We start from the raw sequence: 13180 nt of genomic DNA on the forward strand, positions 1-13180 counted from the left end.
AATGTATATCCCATACGTCACTAGCTCATGGACTCTTGCTAATTACATGAAAGAAATAAAATCATGCAGCCTGTACAGTGAGATATACACGTATGTGTAAGTTGTGTGTAGTAATATTGGTATCCATCAGTCCCCCCCCCTCTCCTTATAAATAAAATCATGCAGCCTGTACAGTGAGAGATATACACGTATGTGTAAGTTGTGTGTAGTGATATTGGCATCTATCAGTCCCCCCTCTCTCTCCTTATATATAAATAAAATCATGCAGCCTTTACAGTGAGATATACACGTATGTGTATGTAGTGTGTAGTATTGGCATCTATCAGTCCCCTCTCTCTCTCTCCTTATATATATATATAAAATCATGCAGCCTGTACAGTGAGATATACACGTATGTGTAAGTTTTGTGTAGTGATATTGGCATCTATCAGTCCCCTCTCTCTCTCCTTATATATAAATAAAATCATGCAGCCTGCACAGTGAGAATATACACGTATGTGTAAGTTTTGTGTAGTGATATTGGTATCTATCAGTCCGCTCTCTCTCCTTATATATAAATAAAATCATGCAGCTGCCCAGAAATGACTATTGGTAGAAAAGGATTATGCACAGTCACCTGAGACCCAAGCATCACAGACGACATATGTACACTCACCTGTAAACAGTGTAACTCAGTCACAACATACAGGCATACTTACCTGTAACCTGTGTACCTCGGACACAAAGCACGTGCACACTTACCAGTTACCTAAGCATCTAAGTGACAAGAATACTCTCCTGTAACCAGCATAACTTTGGCACAGAATACATGCACAGTCACCTGTAATCAGCATATATCAGACACAATATATGGCACACGCACCTGTAACATCCATCAGACACAGAATACATGTGCACTCCCTTGTAACCTATGTCACTCAGACACCACATGCATGCACACTCACCAATAACTAGAGTACCTCAGACATAACACACGAGCACACTCAGCTGTAATCTGTGTCTCTCACACACACACACACACACACCATAAGTGCGCACTCGCTTGTAACCTACGTCCCTCAGACACAAAACACGTGCGCTCTCACCTCGGCTAATGCTGTTGCTGGATTCCTCATCCAGGGCTCCCGGCTGTTGCCTTACACACAGATCTTCTGTTATCTCAAATTTCACTATTTCAGTGTTATCCTCGTCTGTATTAATAAAGCATATTCAGTTTTTATATCACATGACCTGGTAGTTTTTATATCACATGACCTGGTAGTGTTTATATCACATGACCTGGTAGTTTTTATATCCCTTTACCTGGTAGTTTTTATATCACATGACCTGGTAGTTTTTATAACTTTACCATAAAACAGTTTGTGTATTTCCCAGGCAGATAAAATAACCAATTACACAAACTCGGGTCCTTTTATTTTTTACTTTTCTGACATAGTTTAAGGAGAAAGGAGAGTTTAGATACAACAAGCATGCGCACTCACTTGTAGCCTGCATACCTCAAACACAGCATACGTGCACACTCACCTGTAACCTGCATACATCAAACACAGCATGCGTGCACACTCACCTGTAACCTGCACACCTCAAAGCATACGTGCACACTCACCTGTAACCTGCTAAAAATCAAACAGAGCATGCGTGCACACTCACCTGTAACCTGCACACCTCAAAGCATACATGCACACTCACCTGTAACCTGCATACCTCAAACACAGCATGCGTGCACATTCACCTGTAACCTGCATACCTCAAACACAGCATACGTGCACACTCACCTGTAACCTGCACACTTTAAACACAGCATACATGCACACTCACCTGTAACCTACATACCTCAAACACAGCATACATGCACACTTACTTGTAACCTTCATACCTCAAATACAGCATACGTGCACACTCACCTGTAACCTGCATACATCAAACACAGCATGCATGCACACTCACCTGTAACCTGCACACCTCAAAGCATACATGTACACTCACCTGTAACCTGCATACCTCAAACACAGCATGCGTGCACATTCACCTGTAACCTGCATACCTCAAACACAGCATACGTGCACACTCACCTGTAATCTGCACACCTTAAACACAGCATACATGCACACTCACATGTAACCTGCATACCTCAAATACAGCATACATGCACACTTACTTGTAACCTTCATACCTCAAATACAGCATAAGTGCACACTCACCTGTAGCCTGCATACCTACACAACATACGTGCACTCACCTGTAACCTGCATACCTCAGACACAACATACGTGCACTCACCTGTAGCCTGCATACCTCAAACACAGCATACGTGCACACTCACCTGTAACCTGCATACCTCAGACACAGCATGCGTGCACACCCATCTGTAACCTGCATACCTCAAACACAGCACACGTGCACACTCACCTGTAACCTGCATACCTCAAACACAGCATGCAAGCACACTCACCTGTAACCTGCATACCTCAAACACAGCATGCAAGCACACTCACCTGTAACCTGCATACCTCAAACACAGCATGCAAGCACACTTACTTATAACCTTCATACCTCAAATACAGCATAAGTGCACACTCACCTGTAGCCTGCATACCTCAAACACAGCACGAATGCGCACTCACCTGTAACCTGCATACCTCAGACACAGCATGCGTGCACACCCACCTGTAACCTGCATACCTCAAACACAGTATACGTGCACACTCACCTGTAACCTGCATACCTCAAACACAGTATACGTGCACACCCACCTGTAACCTGCATACCTCAAACACAGTATACGTGCACACTCACCTGTAACCTGCATACCTCAAACACAGCATACGTGCACACTTACTTGTAACCTTCATACCTCAGACACAGCATGCGTGCACACTCACCTGTAACCTGCACACCTCAAAGCATACGTGCACACTCACCTGTAACCTGCATACCTCAAACACAGCATGCATGCGCACCCACCTGTAACCTGCATACCTCAAACACAGCATGCGTGCACATTCACCTGTAACCTGCATACCTCAAACACAGCATACGTGCACACTCACCTGTAACCTGCACACCTTAAACACAGCATGCGTGCACACTCACCGGTAACCTGCATACCTCAAGCACAGCATGCATGCGCACTCACCTGTCACCTGCATACCTCAAACACAGCATACGTGGGCATTCACCTGTTCCCTGCATACCTCAAACACAGCATGCGTGCAAACTCACCTGTAACCTGCACACCTCAAACACAGCATACATGCACACTCACCTGTAACCTGCATACCTCAAACACAGCATGCGTGCACATTCACCTGTAACCTGCATACCTCAAACACAGCATACGTGCACACTCACCTGTAACCTGCACACTTTAAACACAGCATACATGCACACTCACCTGTAACCTACATACCTCAAACACAGCATACATGCACACTTACTTGTAACCTTCATACCTCAAATACAGCATACGTGCACACTCACCTGTAACCTGCATACATCAAACACAGCATGCATGCACACTCACCTGTAACCTGCACACCTCAAAGCATACATGTACACTCACCTGTAACCTGCATACCTCAAACACAGCATGCGTGCACATTCACCTGTAACCTGCATACCTCAAACACAGCATACGTGCACACTCACCTGTAATCTGCACACCTTAAACACAGCATACATGCACACTCACATGTAACCTGCATACCTCAAATACAGCATACATGCACACTTACTTGTAACCTTCATACCTCAAATACAGCATAAGTGCACACTCACCTGTAGCCTGCATACCTACACAACATTTGTGCACTCACCTGTAACCTGCATACCTCAGACACAACATACGTGCACTCACCTGTAGCCTGCATACCTCAAACACAGCATACGTGCACACTCACCTGTAACCTGCATACCTCAGACACAGCATGCGTGCACACTCACCTGTAACCTGCATACCTCAAACACAGCACACGTGCACACTCACCTGTAACCTGCATACCTCAAACACAGCATGCAAGCACACTCACCTGTAACCTGCATACCTCAAACACAGCATGCAAGCACACTCACCTGTAACCTGCATACCTCAAACACAGCATGCAAGCACACTTACTTATAACCTTCATACCTCAAATACAGCATAAGTGCACACTCACCTGTAGCCTGCATACCTCAAACACAGCACGAATGCGCACTCACCTGTAACCTGCATACCTCAGACACAGCATGCGTGCACACCCACCTGTAACCTGCATACCTCAAACACAGTATACGTGCACACTCACCTGTAACCTGCATACCTCAAACACAGTATACGTGCACACCCACCTGTAACCTGCATACCTCAAACACAGTATACGTGCACACTCACCTGTAACCTGCATACCTCAAACACAGCATACGTGCACACTTACTTGTAACCTTCATACCTCAGACACAGCATGCGTGCACACTCACCTGTAACCTGCACACCTCAAAGCATACGTGCACACTCACCTGTAACCTGCATACCTCAAACACAGCATGCATGCGCACCCACCTGTAACCTGCATACCTCAAACACAGCATGCGTGCACATTCACCTGTAACCTGCATACCTCAAACACAGCATACGTGCACACTCACCTGTAACCTGCACACCTTAAACACAGCATGCGTGCACACTCACCGGTAACCTGCATACCTCAAGCACAGCATGCATGCGCACTCACCTGTCACCTGCATACCTCAAACACAGCATACGTGGGCATTCACCTGTTCCCTGCATACCTCAAACACAGCATGCGTGCAAACTCACCTGTAACCTGCACACCTCAAACACAGCATGCGTGGGCACACACCTGTAACCTGCATACCTCAAACACAGCATGCGTGGGCACTCACCTGTAACCTGCATACCTCAAACACAGCATGCGTGGGCACTCACCTGTAACCTGCATACCTCAAACACAGCATGCGTGGGCACTCACCTGTAACCTGCATACCTCAAACACAGCATGCGTGGGCACTCACCTGTAACCTGCATACCTCAAACACAGCATGCGTGGGCACTCACCTGTAACCTGCATACCTCAAACACAGCATGCGTGGGCACTCACCTGTAACCTGCATACCTCAAACACAGCATGCGTGGGCACTCACCTGTAACCTGCATACCTCAAACACAGCATGCGTGGGCACTCACCTGTAACCTGCATACCTCAAACACAGCATACGTGCACACTCACCTGTAACCTGCATACCTCAAACACAGCATGCGTGGGCACTCACCTGTAACCTGCATACCTCAAACACAGCATGCGTGGGCACTCACCTGTAACCTGCATACCTCAAACACAGCATACGTGCACACTCACCTGTAACCTCCATACCTCAAATACAGCATACAGTTGCGCTCATAAGTTTACATACCCTGGCAGAGTTTATGATTTCTTGGCCATTTTTCAGCGAATATGAATAACACAAAAACTTTTTTCACTCATGGTTAGTGTTTGGCTGAAGCCATTTATTATTAATCAACTGTTTTTACTCTTTTTAAATCATAATGACAACAGAAACTACCCAAATGACCCTGAACAAAAGTTTACATACCCCAGTACTTAATACCGTGTATTGCCCCGTTTAACATCAATACCGGCTTGAAGTCTTTTGTGGTATTTGTGGATGAGGCTCTATATCTTCTCAGATGGTAAAGCTGCCCATTCTTCCTGGCAAAAATCCTCCAGTTCCTGTAAATACTTGGGCTGTCTTGCATGAACTGCACGTTTGAGATCTCCCCAGAGTGGCTCAATGATATTAAGGTCAGGAGACTGAGATGGCCACTCCAGAACCTTCACTTTATTCTGCTGTAGCCAATGACAGGACGACTTGGCCTTGTGTTTAGGATCATTGTCATGTTGGAATGTCCAAGTACGTCCCATGCACAGCTTCCATGCTGATGAATGCAAATTTTCCTCCAGTATTTTTTGATAACATACTGCATTCATCTTGCCATCAATTCTGACCAAATTTCCTGTGCCTCTGTAGCTCACACATCCCAAAACATCAGCGATCCACCACCGTGTTTCACAGTAGGAATGGTGTACCTTTCATCATAAGCCTTGTTGACTCCTCTCCAAATGTAGCGTTTATGGTTGTGGCCAAAAAGCTCAATTTTGTTCTCATCACTCCAAATGACTTTGTGCCAGAAGGTTTGAGGCTTGTCTCTGTGCTGTTTGGCGTATTGTAAGCGGGATACTTTGTGGCATTTGCGTAGTAATGGCTTTCTTCTGGCGACTCGACCATGCAGTCCATCTTTCTTCAAGTGCCTCCTTTTTGTGCATTTTGAAACAGCCACACCACATGTCCTGTATTTCACCTGGAGTTATTTGTGGGATTTTCTTTGCATCCTGAACAATTTTCCTGGCAGTTGTGGCTGCAATTTTAGTTGGTCTACCTGACCGTGGTTTGGTTTCAACAGAACCCCTCATTTTCCACTTCTTTATTAGAGTTTGAAAACTGCTGATTTGCATTCTCACTTCCTTGAATATCTTTTTATATCCCTTTCCTGTTTTATACAGTTCAACTTCTTTTTTCTGCAGATCCTTTGACAATTCTTTTGCTTTGCCCGTGACTCAGAATCCAGAAACGTCAGTGCAGCACTGGATGAAAGATGCAAGGGTCTGTCAGGAGTCCAGAAACTCATTGATCTTTTATACACACACACTAATTACAAGAAAACAGATCACAGGTGAGGATGGTTACCTTTAATAGCCATTCAAACCCCTGTGTGTCAATTTTTGTGCATGTTATCAGGCCAAAATCACCAGGGTATGTAAACTTTTGATCAGGGTCATTTGGGTAGTTTCTGTTGTCATTATGATTTAAAAAGAGTAAACACAGTTGATTGATAATAAATGGCTTCAGCCAAACACTAACCATGAGTGAAAACAAAATTTATGCTTACCTGATAAATTTATTTCTCTTGTGGTGTATCCAGTCCACGGATTCATCCATTACTTGTGGGATATTCTCCTTTCCAACAGGAAGCTGCAAGAGGATCACCCACAGCAGAGCTGTCTATATAGCGCCTCCCCTAACTGCCACCCCCAGTCATTCAACCAAAGACAAGCAAGAGAAAGGAGAAACTATAGGGTGCAGTGGTGACTGTAGTTTAAAAAATAAATAACACCTGCCTTACAATGACAGGGTGGGCCGTGGACTGGATACCACAAGAGAAATAAATTTATCGGGTAAGCATAAATTTTGTTTTCTCTTGTAAGGTGTATCCAGTCCACAGATTCATCCATTACTTGTGGGATACCAATACCAAAGCTATAGGACACGGATGAAGGGAGGGACAAGGCAGGCGCTTAAACAGAGGGCACCACTGCCTGTAAGACCTTTCTCCCAAAAACAGCCTCCGAAGAAGCAAAAGTATCAAATTTGTAGAATTTAGAAAAGGTATGAAGCGAAGACCAAGTCGCCGCCTTACAAATCTGTTCAATAGAAGCCTCATTTTTAAAAGCCCATGTGGAAGCTACTGCTCTAGTGGAATGAGCTGTAATTCTCTCAGGAGGCTGCTGGCCAGCAGTCTCGTAAGCGAAGCGGATTATGCTTCTTAACCAAAAAGAAAGAGAAGTTGCCAAAGCCTTTTGGCCTCTCCTCTGTCCAGAGTAAACTACAAACAAAGCAGATGTTTGACGAAAATCTTTAGTGGCTTGTAAATAGAATTTTAAAGCACGGACCACATCAAGATTGTGTAATAGACGTTCCTTCTTTGAAGAAGGATTAGGACACAGTGACGGAACAACAATCTCCTGATTGATATTCTTATTAGGAAGAAACCCAGGTTTGGTACGCAACACTACCTTATCAGCATGGAAAATTAGATAAGGAGAATCACATTGTAAAGCCGATAACTCCGAAACTCGTCGAGCCGAGGAGATAGCTACCAAAAACAGAACTTTCCAAGACAACAGCTTGATATCTATGGAATGCAAAGGTTCAAACGGAACCCCTTGAAGAACTTTAAGAACTAAATTTAGACTCCATGGCGGAGCAACAAGTTTAAACACAGGCTTGATTCGAACTAAAGCCTGACAAAACGCCTGAACGTCTGGAGTATTAGCCAGACGCTTGTGCAAAAGAATAGACAGAGCAGAAATCTGTCCCTTTAAGGAACTAGCCGACAATCCCTTCTCCAATCCTTCTTGGAGAAAAGATAATATTCTAGGAATCCTGACCTTACTCCATGAGTAACCCTTGGATTCACACCAATGAAGATATTTACACCATATCTTATTATAGATTTTCCTGGTAACCGGCTTCCAAGCCTGAATTAAGGTATCAATGACCGATTCAGAGAAACCACGCTTTGATAAAATCAAGCGTTCAATCTCCAAGCAGTCAGACGCAGAGAAATTAGGTTTGGATGGTTGAAAGGACCCTGAAGGAGAAGGTCCTGCCTCAGCGGCAGGGTCCATGGTGGACAGGATGACATGTCCACCAGGTCTGCATACCAAGTCCTGCGTGGCCACGCAGGTGCTATCAAAATCACTGAAGCTCTCTCCTGCCTGATCTTGGCAATCAGACGAGGGAGCAGAGGAAACGGTGGAAACACATAAGCCAGGTTGAAGGACCAAGGCGCTGCTAGAGCATCTATCAGCGTTGCCTTGGGGTCCCTGGACCTGGTCCCGTAACAAGGAAGCTTGGCGTTCTGGCGAGACGCCATGAGATCCAGTTCTGGTTTGCCCCAAAGTTGAATCAACTGAGCAAATACCTCCGGATGGAGTTCCCATTCTCCCGGATGAAAAGTCTGCCGACTTAGAAAATCCGCCTCCCAGTTCTCAACTCCTGGGATATGGATAGCAGATAGATGGCAAGAGTGAACCTCTGCCCATAGAATTATCTTTGAAACCTCCAACATTGCTAGTGAACTCCTTGTTCCCCCCTGATGGTTGATGTAGGCTACAGTCGTGATATTGTCCAACTGAAATCTGATGAACCTGACCCCAGCTAGCTGAGGCCACGCCTGAAGAGCATTGAAAATCGTTCTTAGTTCCAGAATGTTTATCGGAAGGAGTGCCTCCTCCTGAGTCCACGAGCCCTGAGCCTTCAGGGAGTTCCAGACTGCACCCCAGCCCAGAAGGCTGGCATCTGTCGTTACTATAGTCCAATCTGGCCTGCGGAAGCTCATCCCCTTTGACAGATGGACCTGACATAGCCACCAGAGAAGAGAATCCCTGGTTTCTTGATCCAGATTTAGTAGAGGTGACAAATCTGTGTAATCCCCATTCCACTGACTGAGCATGCAAAGTTGCAGCGGCCTGAGATGTAGGCAGGCAAACGGTACTATGTCCATTGCTGCTACCATTAAACTGATTACTTCCATACACTGAGCCACTGAAGGGCGAGAAGTGGAATAAAGAACACGGCAAGAGTCTAGACGTTTTGACAATCTGGCCTTCGTTAGGTAAATCTTCATTTCTACCGAATCTATCAGAGTCCCTAGGAATGAGACTCTTGTTAGAGGTGATAGAGAACTCTTTTCTTCGTTCACCTTCCACCCATGGGACCTCAGAAATGCCAGAACAATGTCCGTATGGGACCTGGCAATTTGAAAAGTCGACGCCTGTATCAGAATGTCGTCTAAGTAAGGGGCTACTGCTATACCCCGCGGCCTTAGGACCGCTAGGAGGGACCCTAGAACCTTCGTAGTGCCTGTCTAGAAAGACAAACCTGAGAAAACAATGATGATCTTTGTGTATCGGGATGTGAAGATAAGCATCCTTTAAGTCTACGGTAGTCATATATTGACCCTCCTGGATCATAGGAAGGATGGTTCGAATAGTCTCCATCTTGAAGGATGGGACTCTGAGAAATTTGTTTAAGATCTTAAGATCTAAGATTGGTCTAAATGTTCCCTCTTTCTTGGGAACTACAAATAGATTTGAATAAAAACCCTGCCCCTGTTCTTCCTGCGAAACTGGGTGGATCACTCCCATAACTAGGAGGTCTTGAACACAATGTAAGAATGCCTCTCTCTTTATCTGGTTTGCAGATAAATGTGAGAGATGAAATCTCCCTTTTGGGGGAGAGGTTTTGAATTCCAGAAGATAACCCTTGGACACAATTTCCAATGCCCAGGGATCCTGGACATCTCTTGCCCAAGCCTGGGGCGAAGAGAGAGAGAGTCTGCCCCCTACTAGATCCGTTTCCGGATCGGGGGCTGCTCCTTCATGCTGTCTTAGAGGCAGCAGCAGGCTTTTTGGCCTGTTTCCCCTTGTTCCAAGCCTGGTTAGGTCTCCAGACCGGCTTAGACTGGGCAAAATTTCCCTCTTGTTTTGTGTTAGAGGAAGTTGAAGCTGCGCCACTCTTGAAGTTTCGAAAGGGCCGAAAACTAGACTGCTTGGTCCTTAATTTGTTGGACCTGTCTTGAGGAAGGGCGTGACCTTTTCCTCCAGTGATGTCAGAAATGATCTCCTTCAGTCCAGGCCCGAATAGGGTCTGTCCTTTGAAGGGAATGTTGAGAAGTTTAGACTTTGAAGTCACGTCAGCTGACCAGGATTTAAGCCATAGCGCCCTACGCGCCTGAATAGCAAAACCTGAATTTTTAGCCGTTAGCTTGGTTAAATGAACAACGGCGTTAGAAACAAATGAATTGGCTAGCTTAAGGGCCTTAAGCTTTTCAATAATATCTTCCAACGGGGTTTCAACCTGTAGAGCCTCCTCTAGAGACTCAAACCAGAAAGCCGCAGCAGCAGTGACTGGGGCAATGCATGCAAGAGGCTGGAGAATAAAACCTTGTTGAATAAAAAATTTCTTAAGGTAACCCTCTAATTTTTTGTCCATTGGATCTAGAAAAGCACAACTGTCCTCGACAGGGATAGTGGTACGCTTAGCTAGAGTAGAAACTGCTCCCTCCACCTTAGGGACCGTCTGCCACAAGTCCCGTGTAGAGGCGTCTATAGGAAACATCTTTTTAAAAACAGGAGGGGGAGAGAACGGTACACCTGGTCTATCCCATTCCTTAGTAATAATTTGAGAAAACCTCTTAGGGATTGGAAAAACATCAGTGTAAGTAGGTACTGCATAGTATTTATCCAATCTACACAATTTCTCTGGGACTACAATAGCGTCACAGTCGTCCAGAGTTTCTAAGACCTCCCTGAGCAATATGCGGAGGTGTTCAAGCTTAAATTTAAATGTAGACATATCAGAATCAGATTGAAGTATCTTCCCTGAATCAGAAAAATCACCCACAGATTGAAGCTCCCCTGCTTCAGCTTCAGTACATTGTGAGGGTGTATCAGACATAGCCACTAAAGCGTCAGAGAGCTCTATATTTATTCTAGTCCCAGAGCTGTCTCGCTTTCCTTGCAATCCTGGCAGTTTAGATAATACCTCTGTAAGGGTATGATTCATAACTGCAGCCATGTCTTGTAATGTATATGCAATGGGCGCGCTAGATGTACTTGGCGTCCCCTGAGCGGGAGTTATAGGTTCTGACACGTGGGGAGAGTTAGACGGCATAACTTCCTCCTTGTCAATTTCTTCTGGTGATAAATTTTTTAAAGCCAGAATATGGTCTTTGTAATCTATAGTAAAATCAGTGCATTTGGTACACATTCTAAGAGGGGGTTCCACAATGGCTTCTAAACATAATGAACAATGAGTTTCCTCTATGTCAGACATGTTTAAACAGACTAGTAATGAGACCAGCAAGCTTGGAAAACACTTTAATAACTGAACAAGCAAAAAATAAAAACGGTACTGTGCCTTTAAGAGGAAAAAAAACATCACAGAAACTGCAAAACAGTGAAAAAAGCAGTAAATTCTATGAAATTTTTACAGTGTGTATAATAGACTGAAATAGCATTGCACCCACTTGAAAATGAATGATTAACCCTTTAGTTTCAAAACTGGATCAAAAAAACGATATAACCGTTTTTAAACAGTCACAACCAACTGCCACAGCTCTACTGTGGCTCCTACCTGCCCATACAACGACTTTTGAAGGCACAAAAACCCTTTAGAGGGGTCCTATATGTAAGGGGACTCCTTCAGGGAAGCTGGATGTCTCAATCTGCAAAAACTACTGCGCAATTAAGGCACGAAAAACAGAATTTATGCTTACCTGATAAATTACTTTCTCCAACGGTGTGTCCGGTCCACGGCGTCATCCTTACTTGTGGGAATATCTCCTCCCCAACCGGAAATGGCAAAGAGTCCCAGCAAAGCTGGCCATATAGTCCCTCCTAGGCTCCGCCCACCCCAGTCATTCGACCGACGGACAGGAGGAAAAAAATAGGAGAAACCATATGGTACCGTGGTGACTGTAGTTAGAGAAAATAATTCATCAGACCTGATTTTATCCTCAGGCCTTTTTAATAAGAGGGTCCCGGAGCCTCAACCAAAACAACAGCATGAAAGAGGAGATATGTCATCCTTTTGAATAATAGATTACAGGAAAGGCATTGATTTTAGAATCCCAGAGATCATTTATATGACCCGGGAAATAGAAAAAAACATTGATTAGACACCCGTTACACTTATTTATCCTTAGGCCTTTTTAATACTAGGGTCCGGGAGCCTCAACCGAAACAACAGCATGAAAGAGGAGATATGTCATCCTTTTGAATAATAGATTACAGTAAAGGCATTGATTTTAGAAACCCACAGATCATTATTTGCAACCGTGAAATAGAAAAAAACATTGATTAGACACCCGTTACACTTATTTATGCTCAGGCCTTTTTAATACGAGGGTCCCGGAGCCTCAACCGAAACAACAGCATGAAAGAGGAGATATGTCATCCTTTTGAATAAAAGATTACAGTAAAGGCATTGATTTTAGAAACCCACAGATCATTATTTGCAACCGTGAAATAGAAAAAAACATTGATTTGACACCCGTTACACTTATTTATGCTCAGGCCTTTTTAATACGAGGGTCCCGGAGCCTCAACCGAAACAACAGCATGAAAGAGGAGATATGTCATCCTTTTGAATAAAAGATTACAGTAAAGGCATTGATTTTAGAAACCCACAGATCATTATTTGCAACCGTGAAATAGAAAAAAACATTGATTAGACACCCGTTACACTTATTTAGCCTCAGGCCTTTTTAATATGAGGGTCCCGGGCGGTCCGTGGACCGGACACACCGTTGGAGAAAGTAATTTATCAGGTAAGCATA

The 13180-nt window shown here is 44.5% G+C and overlaps 1 protein-coding gene across 2 annotated transcripts in view; it reads right to left on the reverse strand.

Moving 5' to 3' along the window:
• The window catches only part of LOC128666780 (oocyte zinc finger protein XlCOF22-like), a 130376-nt gene that overhangs the window by 76332 nt on the left and 40864 nt on the right, over positions 1 to 13180 (reverse strand). For both annotated transcript variants that reach the window (XM_053721573.1, XM_053721572.1), the window contains exon 4: positions 1086 to 1190. In XM_053721573.1, the coding sequence (XP_053577548.1) occupies positions 1086 to 1190 (105 nt within the window). The remainder of the gene's footprint in view (positions 1 to 1085; positions 1191 to 13180) is intronic.

The sequence above is a fragment of the Bombina bombina genome, chromosome 7, assembly GCF_027579735.1.
Source record: "Bombina bombina isolate aBomBom1 chromosome 7, aBomBom1.pri, whole genome shotgun sequence".
NCBI classification, from domain to species: domain Eukaryota; kingdom Metazoa; phylum Chordata; class Amphibia; order Anura; family Bombinatoridae; genus Bombina; species Bombina bombina.